This window comes from Solanum dulcamara, chromosome 7 (assembly GCF_947179165.1).
Source record: "Solanum dulcamara chromosome 7, daSolDulc1.2, whole genome shotgun sequence".
NCBI lineage: Eukaryota > Viridiplantae > Streptophyta > Magnoliopsida > Solanales > Solanaceae > Solanum > Solanum dulcamara.
The window spans coordinates 8,275,764-8,293,341 of record NC_077243.1 but is presented as its reverse complement, the minus strand read 5'-3'; the positions used below and the strand labels follow the sequence as shown (position 1 = coordinate 8,293,341).

Genomic DNA, 17,578 nt, shown 5'->3' with positions numbered 1-17,578 from the left:
ATTTGAGTTCTTTTTTCTTACAAAATGATATTTTGTAGCATTTTCTGACTTATCATTTTATAAGAAAAAAAGACTCATATTAGTATTTAGAAATTTCATGTATTAGTTATTTAGAAATTTCATGTATTAGTACTTAAAATTATGCAATGCATTTTGTATTGTCATATCTACGAAAAAAAACTTAAATTAGTACTTGAAAATTTTATTTATTCCTAAAAAATTCAGATATTTGAAATTGGGAATGAACTATTTAATTTTGAGCTTTTCAAGTGTTATTTCCGTTAAAATTAAGGGCAAATTTATACCAAAGTATAATGAGAGGGTATATTTGAATCGAAAATATAACAGGAGGGGCATATTTAGCTCGAAAGTATAATGAAGGGTATATTTAAACTATTTTCAATAATACAGGGATATATTTAACCCTTTTCCCTTTTTTTTTTTTAATGTTGTAGGCAACATAGCATTTTATATACATTGTTCTTCTGAAAATCATAGGATAATGTAGCTTTGGAATTTTAGAGTGATGTATAAAAAAGGACCATTTGGAATATTCTTAATATCTCTCTACCAGTATATCCAATCAGAAACTAACTTAGAAGGAGAAATCATGCAAATGTTTGACAGTTTTGCCGTCCTTCAATATTTTAATCACTTTTTCTCCTTCAGTCACCATTTTTTGTTAAATCATCTGTGTTTTTTGTTCTGCATTACATTGACCTTGCCTTAGCAATAATGAGCCGATTGGCCGTTTTAGCTTTAGCTATACTTTATTCATAAATCACACTACTTTGTTAGCATCTGTTCTGCTTGTTGCATATAGCCAATTATCAATAACTTTATGAATTTATGCGGTGAAGAAGCAGACCGTTAAAGAGATTTCAACTTCTTCACGCCAGCAATGATTCCGATTACAAGATGGGTAATCTTGAGTATAATCTTTCAAATGTTGCTAGTACTTGCAGGTTCAGAGACTCTGGAAGTGAGGCAAGCATTAGTCATGTTTATAAACAAGATTTCACTTGGGAACATCTCAAAAGAAGTGAACTTTGGATGGAATTTATCATCTGATCCATGTACCAACAAATGGGAAGGCATAACTTGTGATTCAAGAAAGCAACACGTGAAAAAAATCGTTCTTGATCAGAAGAATCTCACTGGAATTCTTGATGCTGCTTTTGTCTGTGAGGCTACTTCCCTTTCTGTACTGAGCTTGAATGAGAACGAAATTATTGGAAGTTTACCACAAGAAATATCAAACTGCAGGCGTCTCACACATTTATATCTGCGTGGCAACAAATTATCAAGCAATTTACCAAGCTCTCTTTCACGGTTGAGCAATTTGAAAAGGTTTGTTATTTCAGATAATGCCTTCTCGGGACAGATACCGGATATGTCAAGAATCTCAGGGTTGTTAACTTTTTTGGCTGAAAGAAATCAGCTAACAGGGCAGATACCTGAATTTGAGTTTTCCAATCTTGTAGAATTCAATGTCTCCTACAATAATTTAACTGGTCCAGTTCCTGATGTCAAGGGCCACTTTAGTTCCAGCAGTTTTTCGGGTAATCCCGGATTATGTGGACTGATATTGTCAAGAACATGTCCACCCTTGCCATCGCCACCTCCTCATACAGTTGCTAAGAAGAAAAAAGTCACATTCTTTATCTATCTTGGCTATGTTATTCTTGGGGTGATTATCATACTTCTACTTGTATGGAAGCTATTTAAGTGCATAAGGAAGAAAAAGAGCAATAGTACTCCAAAGGATCAGAACAAGGCTATTAGCTCTGCTGGTGAATCAAAGACTCCTAAAAACAGGTCAGAATATTCAATAACATCTTCCGAAAACTCCATGGTTTCAGCTTCATTTGAAATCCTTTCAAGTCCTCTGGCTAATAAATTGAGATTTGAGGATTTGCTTCGAGCTCCAGCTGAATTGATTGGGAAAGGAAAACATGGAAGTGTTTACAAGGTCAATGTTGATGGAGTAACATTGGTAGTAAAGCGGATCAGTGGTTGGAATATTTCGAAAGACGATTTCAAGAAGAGGATGCAGAGAATAAATAGAATGAAGCATCCTCATGTGTTGCCCCTTGTTGCCTTCTATAGTTCCAAACAAGAGAAGCTAACAGTTTACAAGTACCAGCAGAATGGCAGTCTATTCAAGCATCTCCATTGTAAGTTTTATTATTCGCGCAAACTTAATTATCCTCCCTTCTAATAAATCAATTCTCACTTGAATTCCAAGCCATAGAATGATACAAGAGTAATCTGATTACTATAGTTTAACCTATTAGCGCAAGTCAATTACCTATAATTAACTACCATATAAGTGATCTGATTGGATCAGTATCTTTTACCGTTTTACGCCGTTAGTAAATAGAACTTGAACTCTTAAAAACAATCAAGTAGTAACAAGTTTGTATATTATACTTGAAGATGAATATGGAAAGGTAAAGTTAATGCATAACTGTTCATTTCAGCATCTCAGGGCAGCCAAGTTATCGAGTGGGCGAACAGATTAGCTATTGCAGTCAGTGTTGCAGAAGCCTTAGCTTTTATGCATGAAGGCCTTCATCATGACGATATTCCTCATGGAAACATGAAATCTACCAATATTCTGCTGAACGAAGACATGGAGGCCTGTATCAGTGAGTATGGTCAAATGCCCAACAATCAAGACCAGTCATTTGTTGCTCAAAGTGATCATAGCATCAGAGAAGATGATTCGGTTGCAATTACTGCACGCAACGCCTTCAAGATGGATGTTTATAGTTTTGGAGTGATTCTTCTTGAATTGCTCACAGGGAAGCCTGTTCAGGCTAGTGGATATGATTTGGCTAGGTGGGTAAATTCAGTGGTTAGAGAGGAATGGACAGGTGAAGTTTTCGATAAGTCCCTTATTACAAATGGTGCAAATGAAGAAAGAATGATCAGTCTGTTACATGTAGCCCTCAAATGCATAAATACATCACCAGATGCAAGGCCCAACATAAAGGAAGTTGCTTTCATCATCAATTCCATTAAGGAAGATGAAGAGAAATCCGTGTCCGTACTCAGCAGTGAGGTTTAACAAATCAAACACAGGCTCCAACCCAAAGGCCTGGATACTAAATTCCTTATTTATACTTTTCTTGTTTGGAGAAATTCTCTATCATATGATTTGGACTCTGGTGAATTGTTAAGAAGAAAGGTTCTTTTGCTTTCTTGTGTTTATTCAGGATGACATGAGACGATTCGATTGACCTGATAAATGATGAGGTCAATGAGTTCAATATAGAGATCCTTAGCTTTGAAAACTCTCATCATTTGTTATAAAATGCTTTTTCAATTAGGATTTTATCAAAGTTGTAGAAGAAGCTCAATTCATGGAGTCTACATCCTTTCAAAACTTGAAAGATTTTTGGCTTCCAATAGCACATCAGTAATATATTTTAACACTAGTTATTTACATTAAGTTTAACAGGTGTCCACTACAATTACACATTGAGAGAAGTATCAAAAACAATTCCAAACTTGGCGCGGATTATTGGTTTCGTCCCTAAACTATTGACAGTCTTAAGAACACCCCTTAACTTGACGAACTAAGCTTAAATATACCCCTCCCATGCCACATGGCATAGCAAATGTTGGGGGAGGAAGCACCACAACTAAAGTTTAATATGACAATAAATATGAAAATAAATTGAACATGAAAATTTTACGTGGAAATCCCTTAAACAGATAGAGGGAAAAAACCACGGGGTAGAAGGATCTCACTATTAAAATATGGAGTACACTGCTCTCAAATACAAGGAAAAAACAACAATTAACACTTCTCTCTTGTAAAAGTAACAACTACTAAAGAGAACACTCAAGACTAAAATATTTATCTTGGTGTATAACTCTCTTTGTATTCTTACTCTCTCTTTCTGGGATGATCTAAATGAGGGCAACAGACCCTCTATTTATAGGAGAAAGAAAATGCGTATACGCGTTTTCAAAACGTGTAAAGAAGGAAGGTTGCTGGCATAAAAAAAGATGTTATGCCTACCTACCTTTTGTCCATTTTTGACTTTCTTTCTTTTCGATTTTTCTTTTTCTGCACTTCCTCCCTTTTTTGACTTTCTTTTTCTGCATTCTCCCACTTGAAGATTTAATTGAGAATCAATTAAGTCTTCACATCATCCTTTCTACCCAACTACTGTAATGTTATATTTCTGCTAGGCCAATAGAAGATCAACACCATATAAACTTGTTACTGTTGATCGCCTTCGTAAACATATCTGCTAAGTTGTCATTAGTGTGAATTTTCTGAATATCCACACTGCCTTCTTCAACCTTCTTACGAACAAAGTGATACTGAATTCGTATGTGCTTTGTCCTTGAATGAAATGTCAGATTTTTTGCAGGATGCAAATCGCTCTGACTGTCACAAAATAGAGCAACCTTCTCTTGTTTGTGCCCAGTTCCTCCATTAACATCTGCATCCATATTGCCTCTTTGCTAGCTTGTGTAGCTGCGACATATTCTACTTCCGTCGTAGATGTAGCCACAGTAGATTACAATTTTGAAACCCAGCTTACAGCTCCTCCAACAAGAGTAAACACATAACCTGTGGTGGACTTGCTTTTATCAAGATCACCTGCATAATCTAAATCAACATAACATTTAACAGTAAAGTCTGATCCTCCATAACACATTGTAACATCTGAGGTACCCTTGATGTATCTCAGGATCCTCTTAACAGTATTCCAATGCTCTCTATCAGGATTAGCCATGTATCGACTAACCACTCCCACTGCTTGTGCAATGTCAGGTCTTGTACATACCATGACGAATATTAAACTTCCCATTGCTGATGCATATGGTACTCGAGACATCTCCATCCTCTTTGCTTCATTGCTAGGACTCATACTTGAAGATAACTTGAAATTAATAGAGGTGGGGTAGAAATGGACTTACAATCTTGCATCTTGAAGCGTCTTAAGATTTTCTTCAAGTAGTTCTTTAAAGAAAGCCAAGTCTTTCTATTATTTCTGTCTCGGTGAATTTGCATCCCTAGAAGCTTGTTTGCTGGTCCCAAGTCCTTCATTTCAAACTCCCTAGCCAACCGTGCCTTTAAATTTGTGAGACGATCTCTGTTGGGGCCTGCTACCAACATGTCATCAACATACAACAACAAAATAACAAAATTGTCATCACCAAATCTCTTGTAATAAACACAAGGATATGAACTATGTCTGTTGTATCCAAGGCTTATAATGAAGGAATCAAATTGTTTGAGACCATATAGAGATTTGTTCAACCTGCAAACTAAGTTCTCTTTTCCCTGTTCTTCAAAACCTTCTGGTTGGAGCATGTAAATTTCTTCTTCAAGCTCTCCATGAAGAAATGCAGTTTTGACGTCTAACTGCTCCAAGTACAAGTCAAATGTAGCACACATCGCCAGGATCACTCGAATTGTTGTGAGTCGAACCACCGGAGAAAATATCTCATTGAAGTCTATACCTTCTTTCTGAGCGAATCCTTTTACCACCAATCTTGCACGATACTTCTCCACTTGATCATTACCATTGCGTTTGATCTTGTAGACCCATTTGTTTCCAATGGTCTTCCTTCCTTGTGGTAATTGAACAAGATCCCATATTTTATTTTTATGAAGAACTTTAATTTCTTCTTGCATTGCTGCCACCCATAAAGATGATTCTTGGCCTTTCATAGCCTCGTAAAAAGTTGAAGGCTCTCCATCTTCTGTTAGTAGACAATATGCAATATTACTCTCCATAGAATAATCTGAGTGCCAAGCTGGTTCTATTCTCTCCCTAGTTGACCGTCGAACTTCTGGAGTTTTGATCACAACTTGCTCTTGTTCTTCGTGCTCTGGTGCTGCTTCAGAAGAAACTGAAACTTCTATTTCTTCAACTTCAACTATATTAGTCTCTGGTTTTATTTTGAAGTGCTACCTTCTTTTGCTTGTATTTTGTTTTCAATAAATACAACATCCCTGCTGATTACCACCTTACGGGCTGTGGAATCCACAAGCAATACCCCTTGACTCCATTAGCATACCCTAAGAAAATGCATTCTCTGGATTTCGGATCCAACTTTGATTTTTCTTGGGTGTTGTACATAATATAAGCAAGACTTACGAATATATGTAACAGAGAATAATCAGCTGGGTTTCCTGTCCACATCTCCATTGACGTTTTTAGATCAATTGCAGTTGATGATGATCGATTGATCACATAATAGGCGGTTTTGACTGCTTCTGCCCAGAATTATTTTTCCAACCCTGCAGTTGTCAACATAGCTCTTGTTCGTTCCAAAAGGTTTTGTTCATCCGCTCTACTACTCCATTTTATTATGGAGTATATGCCATCGTGAACTGCCGTTTAATACCTTTTTATTTACAAACGTTATTAAATTCATCACCAATGTATTCTCCTCCATTATCTATCCTCCAACACTTGATCTTTTTCTCAGATTCAAGTTCCACCCGCGCTTTGAACTGTTTGAAAGCTGAAAAAATATATGCCTTCCTCTTGATTGGATACACCCAACTTCTCTTGGAGTAATTGTCAATAAATGACACAAAATATTTCACTCCGTCTAGGGACTCCACCGGTGCTTGTCAAACATCAGAGTAGACCAGATCTAATATTTCCTTGCTTTTAGCAAAGAAACTGCTAAACTTCAGTCTATTTTGCTTACTGGTAACACAATGCTCACAAAAGGGTAGTGAAACCTTTTTGAGTCCTGGAAGAAGTTTTTGCTCAGTAAGAATCTTCAAACCTCATTCCGACATATGATCAAGTTTACGATGCCATATCATCGTTGATTCTTCAAATAAACTTGCTGACGCGGTTGATATTTCTCCTTCTTGTTGTGTTTCATCTTTAAGTACATATAGATTTGCAGCAAGTTTTCCTGCTTTCATCACTACAAGCGCTCCTTTGGATATTTTCATGACTCTACCACGAGTCTTATATGAACATCCATTATCATCTAATTGTCCCAAAGACAATAGATTCTTCCTCAATTCTTTTACATGTCGTACCTCCTAGATGGTGCGTATCGTGCCATCATACATTTTTATTTTGATGGACCTAATATCAATACCATCCAAAGTATGATCATCTCCCATGACTAAAGACCCTCCTGAGATAGGATTATATTGATGGAATCAGTCTCTCCGAGAAGTCATGTGCCATGTTGCTCCTGTGTCCATGATCCAGACATCAAAGAAATATTTTCTGCCTTCACTATTTGATATTACTTCACTACATAAAATATCGTCATCATCCGAGTTACATGCAATATTCCCTTAAGCATTTGATGGCTCGTATGTTCACTCTTCTTTTTGAACCGACAATCTTTTTTGAAGTGTCATTTCTTGCCACAGTTGTAGCACTTGATATTCTTCTTACTTCTTGATTGAGATCTACCATTATTGTGACTCCCACTGAGGCCACGTTCCGTTGGTCTTCCTCTCACCATCATCAAAGCTTCAGCTTGCTGCGAACTTGCTTGTCTGTCTTCCTTATTTTTGCACTAATTTTCTTCTTCTAAGACAGCGGCTGCAATTTCATCAAAAACTAGACTGTCTGTATTGTTCGTCAGGTTGATGATGAGTTAATTATACGAGTCAGACAGATTTTGAAGTAGAAGCTTCGCATGTTCAGTCCCCTCTATTTTGTAACCTATTATTGTAAGTTGCGAAAATAGAGTATTCAAAGTATTGATGTGCTTAGTTACTGACATGGACTCTGCCATTCGAAGAGTATACAATTTTTTTAAGAAGATTTTATTATGCAAAGACTTGGCCACATACAATCCCGTAAGAGTATCCCATATTTTCTTGGTCATCCGCTTTTCAGCCACACCAGACAATACTTGATCAGCTAGTGCCAAGTGTAGATCAGCAACTACGTTGCTATCTATGTCATTCCACTTGCTGACATCAGTAAAGTCTGTGGGTCTTCCTTCAATTGCAGCTAAGTAATTGTTCTTTCTTAATGTCGCTTTTATTTTCATTTTCCACAATGAGAAATTAGTTTCATTGAATTTTTCAACGTCAAACTTTGTTGTACTCAACATTGTTATTTGCTTCACATCTTTCTAGATCGTTTTTGAATATTTTTGTCAACAATCGTGACAAAATATACGGTCACCGAAATTTACTATTCACATGAATAGTACTTTTCACCGAATTTTACTATTTACAAAAAGTTACTATTCACAAATAGTACCTTCGTATAAAATAGGCAGAATAATCGAGGGCTCTGATACCATTGTTGGGGGGAGAAAGCACCACAACTAAAGTTTGAAATGAACATAAATTGAAGACGAGAATTTTACGTGGAAACCCCTCAAACAGATAGAGAGAAAAAACCAAGGGGTAGAAGAATCTCATTATTAAAATATGGAGTACACTGCTCTCAAATACAAGGAGAAAACAACAATTAACACTTCTCTCTTGTAAAGGAACAACTACTAAAGAGGACACTCAAGACTAAAATATTTATCTTAATGTATAACTCTTTTTGTATTCTTACTCTCTCTTTCTAGGATGATCTAAATGAGGGCAAGAGACCCTCTATTTATAGGAGAAAGAAAATGCGTATACGCGTTTTCAAAACGTGTAAAGAAGGAAGGTTGCTGGCATAAAAAAAGATGCTATGCCTACCTACCTTTTGTCCATTTTTGACTTTTTTTCTTTTCGATTTTTCTTTTTCTGCACTTCCTTCCTTTTTTTGACTTTCTTTTTTTGCAGCAAATGCCTACAATTTATTTAAGCGCGTGAAAGGGTAAAAAAAAGTCATATCAACCTTTTTATTTTTTTATTTTTTCCTTTAATTTTTAATTACCAACGGCTACTACCTTTCTTCTACTTATTTAACTTCTCCTCGATTAGCACAGACCTCCAAACAAGATCCAATTTTTTTTCATCATTTTTTTAATTGCTTAATTTCATAGCTATAATATTCTTTCTCCTCCTATTGTGTTCATGACCTTTTTTGTCGATGTGAACTTCCAAAAACATTAAGAATTTCCTGATCAGATGACAATCCCGGAAGAAGATTTTAGGACTGTAAAAACTATAACGTATGAATTAGTTTCTTTTTGTCAGATTTATTTTATGTATTAAACTTGATCACTAATGTTCCGTCATTCAATTTCTTACAGTTAAATGCTCGAGCTTGTTTCAAACCCATATCGAAGAAGATATTAACCTCGAAGACGATGCTTAAAAAGATGAGTAAAATATGGAAGCAAACAAAGCCCTAAAAAATTTAAATTGAAATTTAATCAGTAAAAAAAAAGCATATACTTATTCGTAATTTAGCAAACGTTTTCTAAGTTAAAACCCTTTGATTTCCATGAAAATTTAAGGGTTATGTTGTGACTTTGGAGAAAAGCTTTGGTTGGTAAGAGAGGTGGAAACTGAAAGACTCGTTGCTGAACTTTAGAATAACAAACCCTTTCTTTTATTTCTTTATGTTAATTTATCTTTTTAATTTGAAAATAACAAAATTCCTTTATTTTTATTTTTTAATTTTATATATATATATATATATATATATATATATTTCCACATCAGTTAAAAAAATCCACGTGTAGCGCATGAATGACACATTTTGTGTTTGAAATGGGCGGGGTGTATTTAAGCTTAGTTCGTTAAGTTGAGGGTGTTTTTAAGCCTATCAATAATTCACACCAAGTTTGAGGGTATTTTTAGTACTTCTCACTTTTTTTAATTTTATATATATATAAATGTCACATTAGTTAAAAAAATTCACGTATAGCGAGTGAATGACACATTTTTGTGTATGAAATGAGAGGAGTGTATTTAACTGAAAATAAATTCTCTTTTTTTGTTTTGAAATGAAAGAAAACATTGAGTGGATTAAGTTTGTCAAAAAAAGAGAGTTCTTATTAGTTGAACGGAGGTGTTCTTTTTTGTGAAGCTTTAAACTCAACTCTTGTCCAGAGCTTATTGAGTTACATTTTGTGATAAGGCTGTTGTATCCTGGAGGGGACAAGTCAAGAGGACTACTGTTGGACTGGTGAAAAAATTTGCTGCAGTGAGCTTGAATCTCCTTAAAGAGAGCGAGATATCTGCGCCTCAGTCAAGAAGAGAATTTATTTTCTTCATTTTATTTTCAATTGTAATTTGTAATCTTGTAATTTCACCAACACAATCTAAATATTTCTTTTATTATATGTTATTACAAAATTTCTAATATACATAATTTTATGAAGATTCACTAGTCAATAATAGTAATAATTAGTTATTTTTTAATATAATTTTTCCATGTGGTACGATCAATCTCTTCACGTCCAACATTGATTTTTTTTTAAAAAAATTAAAATGATGAGTCTTTTTATCAAAAATATAAACTTCTTTTTATATTTTTAAAAAAGTTGAAATTACAACTCAGAAATTTGAAATTTGTTTTTTTGTAGGATTTGAAATTGAAATTAAAATTTCGTGCAAATTTTATAAACAAACACTGATTTCAAATAAAAACTTCAAATTGTGACCCCAAATCTTATGGCCAAGCGCCAACTTAATTATACTTTTTTTTTATTCCAACTTAATTATACCTAACTATACCTTACAATGGTTCTTGAACTATCATCAATCTTGAGCAAGAAACATCACCATATTTTCTATTGGGCAAGTAGAACAAACATGAAAAGCAGACAAAGTTTTCCAACAACTTTGATTTGTCGGTCGGGCTTTAATGGACATCACATAGATTAAGTACCAGTTGCTCCACATAGATTAGTTAAAATCAACATCTTCAATGATTCTGTTACTTAACAAAATATACCATGCGCTTCTTTGTCATCATATACAGTTCCTAAGAGTCAATTCAGGTTAAGGATGATTACACAAAATCACTAAACGCGAATTCAAATAAGTTTAAATTCCGAATGGTTAAAAAAGAATTACAGTGATCTATTGGAAAGAAAAGAAATCGAGTCTAAAATGAAGAAATCTTATTAAATATCAACTGAAACTTTTTTGTCCTTTTTTTTTGTTTTGATCCCTCAATTACGGGACCATCATTGAGAAGGGATACAACAACGCATAATTAAGGACAAAGTTTAATAATATGGTAAGTAACCTACCAAGATGAGTAGAAAACTGGCTTGACAAAGAGGCAATACAGAAGAAAATGATGTGCATAAAATAATGACAAATTGACACAAATAGACAGCTACCAAAACAAAAGGCAACACATTTTTTGAATATTAATGTATAATATACATTTTTGAAACAAAATAATGTATATTTTTCATTTTACTTGACTAGTGAATGATCGAGTTGCGAGATGTATAACTTGTCCTAAAATAATACGTGTACACCTATACGGAAAGTGGTAGACCAATTTAATCATGCCATGTATTCTATGTGGGGCTTGACTTATATTTGTCAAACTTGAAGATGGAAAAAGCAATATGAATGGGAGATTTCTTAATAATTAATTGCAATGATTTAATACCATTTTGACTACCCCATTTGTTAATTAATTTCGGAAAGCTAGTTTTTGTTGCAATGTTGCGTGATGAATGCACCTTCAAATATACTAAAATGAAAGCAGTAGAAACTTTAATTAGTTCCTAGCAAACCAAATAAATTGACTTCAAAATGAAGTATTCCCTCTCTTTTAATTATTGACTCACTTTTTTTTTAATCAGTTTCAAAAAAATAATATATATATTTATATTTATAAATAATTTAATTTTAAAATATTTATTTTACTCTGATTTATAATTACACAAATATCTATATAACTTATTTTAAATGATATATTTAAAAATATATATATATTTCTAAAACTTCACATTAAATCAAATTATATCGGGCGGAGGAAGTATTATCTACTGTTCCAATTAATCCACAAGGGACAATGTTGTCCAGGGAATAAGATAATTGCATCCACAAAATACACAAAAAGGGCGCAATGACAAAGACACATGTGGCAATGTTTGAAAAAGTCACTTTATGTCATAAACTGCTCTGCCTTCATAATCTGGGAAGCATTGTCTTCTTTGCCTTTCATTTTTTTTTTCTTGTTCTGTTTTGCCCACATCTAAGCACAGTAACTGTTGGCAAGCGACTTATCAAATCACTTTTTTTGGTCCACATCTTCTACTGCACCACTTATCAAATCCAACATACATAAAATCAATTCTATTTACTGTTCTGAGGTAGGTAACCTGCAACTTTTTGATTTTTATTCCTTCTGTTATGTTATTCTCTGTATGCTGTCTTCTTTTTTGGGTAATTCTTGGACATCTCTTGTCTATTTCATCTTCTCTTTACCTCAAATCAGCTAAAAGGTTTGTCTTCATTTCATTTTCTTTAAATGTTCATATAAAACAAGTCTCTTTGAAAGTGCTTAAAAAAATTGGTTTTTACACCCTTTTAAGCTCTCTGCCTCCTCTCCATTTTTCAAGAAGATCAATTTTTTTCCATCAAGTTGTTATCCATGAGCAGAATCAGTCCAATTCTCCTGTGGGCAATTGTAATTAGTGCTATTGTATTCTTTGTGTTTGGACTTCTTCATCTTATGATTAGGTGTTGTTTAAAGATGCCTTGTTTTTCCTCAATTTCTCAATCTAATAGATTCCCTGAATCATCTGGTTCCCAAGTTATCCAAAGGCAACTTCAACAGCTATTTCGACAGCATGATTCTGGTTTAGACCAAGCAATCATTGATACTCTTCCTGTGTTTCTCTATAAGGACATTAAAGGCTTAAAGGAGCCATTTGATTGTGCTGTTTGTTTATGTGAATTTTCAGAACATGACAAGCTCAGATTGCTCCCTTTTTGTAGCCATGCTTTTCATATTCATTGTATAGACACATGGCTTCTGTCAAACTCAACTTGTCCTCTATGTAGAGGAATTATTACTTCCGGGATTTCCCATGGAAATCCCGGATATGGGTTTAACTCTATTGAGTCAAGAGAACCATGGAGTTTCCATTTGGAAGATGGAATCGCAAACGATGAAAATCCGGACAATGTTGGAGAAATGAGAGTTTTTTCGGTTAGATTAGGTAAATTCAAGAGTCTAAATGAAGAGAGCGAAAATCACGAAGACAAAAGTATTCAAGGAGAAATTAGTAGCTGTAATTTAGATGCAAGAAGATGTTTCTCAATGGGTTCATTTCAATATGTGGTTGGTGATTCAGAGTTGCAAATTGCTTTGCCTAATGTAAAGATTCTTAAAGCTAAGTGTGAGAACACTATTTTTGAGGCTAATGCAGAAGGAAAAAAGATTAGTGCTAGGACTAAAGGAGAGAGCTTTTCTGTTTCAAAGATTTGGCTTTGGTCCAAAAAAGGCAAATTCTCAGTTTCTTCAGAAACAAATATTGGTGGACCTTCTCTTAATATTGATATACCAATGACCAACAGAACACAATTTGTGTAAACATGTATTGCAAAAATTGTAACCATAGTTCTGAGATAGATATCAATGCCCACAGGCCACATACTCTTCTCTATTCTTTTTTTGGGCTTTTAAACTGTAATTGTAGCTACGATTTGTCCGACAATATAATACGTTTACGATGCATTAATTTTCGCAGTATTTGTGGAAAGCTATATGCCCCGTTGGACGTTTGTTCAAAACCATATCAGAATATGATGAGAGTCATTTGGACATGATTTGCTTGAATTTTTTATAAAAAAATATGTGAAGTTCAAAAGGGTATTTAAAACATCACAAATTATTATTGATACTATTTGAAAAAATGTATTATCTATGACATGGTATAAAATTGTTTTTTCGTGTATTCGGTGATGCTTCTACCACCATTTGGTCTATAAATCAAACTGAGAGACATAAGCAAATCATAAAATAGGAAAGAGGAAATTGACCTCTGGAAAGTAGCAGTGCTAAATTTTACTTACTAACCTCCATCATACTAATAAAATCACGTGCTTTTATCACCACACTACTAGAAGAAGAAAGCTCTCAGAACACTAGGCCTAGATGTATAGTTAGAGTACTGTTACACTATACTAATAAATAAATGAGCCACAATAATATATATGATATTTATAATCAGCGCCTTATATAAATATAAAATATAACAACTAATGTCTTTTTATTGTCGTATACTAACGGATAAATTATAAATAACATTGACCCGCTAATGCTTTCCAGCGCCTCTCTCTTTGTATCCCAACTATGTTATAAATAGGAAAAATTATATAATTAGACGAACATTCGTATCATATTTATTTACCCTCCTTATAATTTGAAAAAATTATATATTGTCTCACTAATTAATAATCTCATACTAGATTTCAAGTCAGATACACCTAGATACATGTATTTTTGCTATCAGATACATTAAAATAGAGAGAGAAGCGAGTGAGATAGTCTATATATCACAAATACATGTGAATCATACTAAATACATAAATCTAGTACACCAGATAGATTCTGAAATATAGATACATAGGGAGAGAGGCGAGTGAGAGAGTCAGTTACATGCGAATCCACTTGGATACAATGCATCTGGAACAAATTGCACCTAATTTTGACCTCACGTATCCAAGATATATATATATCTATATATATATATATCCAAATTTCAAATACTAGTAAGATATGTAATATTAGAAACTCACATAAAGGAAAGTAAATTGCTCCTAAACTAATGAGATTTCTGTTGTTTGACCTAATAATAAATATAAGGAAAAACTACATAATTAGACATATTCACTACCATATATACTATTATTACCTATAATTTCAAAATATTACATATTTTACTACTAATTAAAAATTTCCTACCATATATTGAAAAATGTACACTTAGATACATGCATTTTTGCTATTAGATACACTAAATAGGGAAAGAGGCGAGTGAGATGGACAGGGAAGCGAGCAAGATCCGTCATGTATTTTAGATACATGTATATGGTGTGATTCACATGTAGCTCGAATACTAGATACATAGGAGAGTGGAGAGCGAGATGGAAGAGAGGTGAGTGAGCTTTGTTGTATATCCAGATACATACGAATCCACTTGGATACAATGTATCTATAACAAATTACACTTAATTTTGACCTCATGTATCCCGAGATCTATGTATCTGGACGTATGTGAACGTACCTAGACGCATCAAAATTTTGTAAGATATATAAATTGCAAATTAGAGTGTGTCTGATTAATTAGCTCCTAAACTAATATGATTTATGTAAGTTGCCTTAAATATAATAAAGTATCTTTTGCACCAAACAATGACGGAATTAAACAGGCCCTCCTATTAAGCCCAATAGACCGTCAATATAATGATCATATATATACACATAGGCCTTTATCTATAAAAACAACTAAAGGTTTTTAAGGAAAGTTCGTACATAATTATTTTTAAAAATCATTTTAAATAGAGTAAAATATCTAAGCTTTGAACAATAAAGACCTCCCAAACATGAATACCTAATATCTAAAGCTTACAAAGTCGTTGTTTCCTAGATCTGTGATGCAACATCGTTATCATCAAAAAGGGTAAAAAGTGAAAAAGGCAAGTTGTAGCCACGTATTCAATCTTATCCTTATTTTCACATGTCTTTACATACTTCAAACCAAACACATCCACTTTAATCATCAAAAGCATTTCTATTTCTCTCTCTATAGCATCAACAATGGCGACTTCATTTTCTTGTTTTTGTTCTGCTCCACTTCAATCATCTGTTAATCGGGTAAACCCCGACTTGACCCGTCAAAAACCAATTTCGGGGTCATCCTGGTGGACCCCACTCTTTGGCTGGTCCTCTGAACCGGACTATATCGTTGATTCCGGTTCTAGTAGTAGTATCAAAACCGGGCAGCCCAGGGAGGTTTCGGGTCTAAAATCGGATCCAGAAACGGGTCGTTGCAGATCCAAGTTCCAGCCTGGATGTTTCACGGAAGACAAAGCGAAAGAGCTAAGGAGAAAGACGATGGAGAGCTCTAATTTTCATGATATCATGTACCATTCTGCAATCGCATCTCGTCTTGCGTCGGATGTTTCCGATCGGTGACTAAGTTCGCCGGCGAATTAGGTGGTCGGATTTGTTGGTCTTTTTTTTTTGCTGCCAAATCAATCTGTCGACTTGAAAATTGTGTTTTTAATTCTCTTCTTTCTAGTTTTTTCTGAAATAAAGATCTGACGATAATTTCGAGGATTTTGCGTGGATTGTTGTCTTTGTACCATTATCTTATGATGGAAGCCAATGTATGATGTAATCCCTATCTTATGATGCCTATGGAATGTAGATTACTATTGCCAGAAAAATTTCTGTGAGATCTGTAGATCAAACCTTTGAATTATTTTTTCGAAAAAGGGTCAAATATGCCGTACAAAAATAATTTAAATATACCCTTTTTTTTTTAACTTTTTGTCTAAATAGACTCTTGTCGTTACACAACTTTGGGACTCAGTGCTGAATTATAGAGTAGTCGTAATGTGCTTGAAGCTGCATAACATTTGATGAATTAAGCGGTGCCTGTAATATGCTTCCGGAAACATAACATTTCCTAATATGTTGATCTAATTAGTACCGACAATATATACATATTAAGAAAAATATTTAACGACATAATTTGAATCATATTTTTCAATATCTTTTGTAAAATCATAAATATAATTTTGTTAATGTAATTTATTTTCTAGAAAATAAAAATATACCAAAAAATATAAAGGGAGTAATAAATAGATAGATGAATATAGATTTCTAAAATATAAGTTGAGTGGTTGCGTTATCTATTCAATAAATGATATAAGATTTAACAAGCTTGCAACTTATTCTATTAAAAAAGAAAACTGATCTAAGTACTTGTATTTTATCATTAAGCTAAAGCTATTCAGCTGAAACATAACAAAAAATATAGCGAAGAGTTTCTGTACCCATTGTTTGGGATTTAAGAAATCTAAACAACAATCATCATCCCCAAGAATTAAAATGCATATAACTACAATATTGCATCCCTGTCTTTTATGTTTACAGAGAGAGAATTAAAGATTAAATGTTCCCATTCATAATTAGTTGAAGTGATGACTGATCATCAAGGTGCCACAAATCCTTTTTGTTTTATTCTCGTTTTATTTGCTGTATGGTTTTTTTTTTACTTCTTTAATTTAACATTTTTCCTAACAAGAAAAGGAAAACTACTGTGATTTCTTTTCTTTTTTTCCATTTGAACTTTTTTTTAACCTTAACTACGGAGTAACGTTTTCCAAGTGAGAAAACTTATAACAAATAAGAAAAGGACATAAAAATGACAATGGAGTAATAAAGTTAAATCGGCGATGGAATAATCAAATTAAATCAGACTACAACAATATGAAACAAATGGTTGATATAGAAAATATTTAGAAAATCTATTATTTGTTCTATATTCTTCCTTTGGTGATTTATTTTTCAGGTGATTTCTTTGGATTATATTCAAATTAATTACTCAATGTTATATGGATTAGGGTACCACATACCAAAAATGGAAGTAGCACTAAATAAAATAGACTAAAGTGACGATTTCAACAGATTTTGAAGGGCTGGGCCTGGGAATACACATTGGTGCTCTG

General features: G+C 33.7%; 3 protein-coding genes across 3 annotated transcripts; all 3 read left to right on the top strand.

The window, feature by feature from the left end:
• The first annotated feature begins 901 nt into the window (after nt 1–901).
• On the top strand, nt 902–3,073 carry LOC129893995 (probable inactive receptor kinase At2g26730). The gene is made up of 2 exons (XM_055969472.1): nt 902–2,177; nt 2,484–3,073. The coding sequence occupies exons 1-2, from the start codon at nt 902–904 to the stop codon at nt 3,071–3,073; spliced, it is 1,866 nt and encodes a 621-aa protein (XP_055825447.1).
• Nucleotides 3,074–12,215: 9,142 nt separating this feature from the next.
• Nucleotides 12,216–13,584, top strand: LOC129895605 (RING-H2 finger protein ATL46-like). Its single transcript, XM_055971333.1, has one exon. The coding sequence runs from the start codon at nt 12,486–12,488 to the stop codon at nt 13,428–13,430; it is 945 nt and encodes a 314-aa protein (XP_055827308.1). The 5' UTR covers nt 12,216–12,485; the 3' UTR covers nt 13,431–13,584.
• Nucleotides 13,585–15,496: 1,912 nt separating this feature from the next.
• LOC129895212 (uncharacterized) lies at nt 15,497–16,291 on the top strand. Its single transcript, XM_055970894.1, has one exon. It carries the CDS (start codon nt 15,660–15,662, stop codon nt 16,035–16,037), a length of 378 nt encoding a protein of 125 aa, XP_055826869.1. The 5' UTR covers nt 15,497–15,659; the 3' UTR covers nt 16,038–16,291.
• The last annotated feature ends 1,287 nt before the right edge of the window (nt 16,292–17,578 follow it).

Coding starts and splice junctions, on each gene's coding strand:
- LOC129895212 (XM_055970894.1), top strand. CDS start 15,660: ATGGCGACTTCATTTTCTTGTTTTTGTTCTGCTCCACTTCAATCATCT.
- LOC129895605 (XM_055971333.1), top strand. CDS start 12,486: ATGAGCAGAATCAGTCCAATTCTCCTGTGGGCAATTGTAATTAGTGCT.
- LOC129893995 (XM_055969472.1), top strand. CDS start 902: ATGATTCCGATTACAAGATGGGTAATCTTGAGTATAATCTTTCAAATG. Junction 2,178..2,483: donor TCTATTCAAGCATCTCCATT/GTAAGTTTTATT, acceptor TGTTCATTTCAG/CATCTCAGGGCAGCCAAGTT.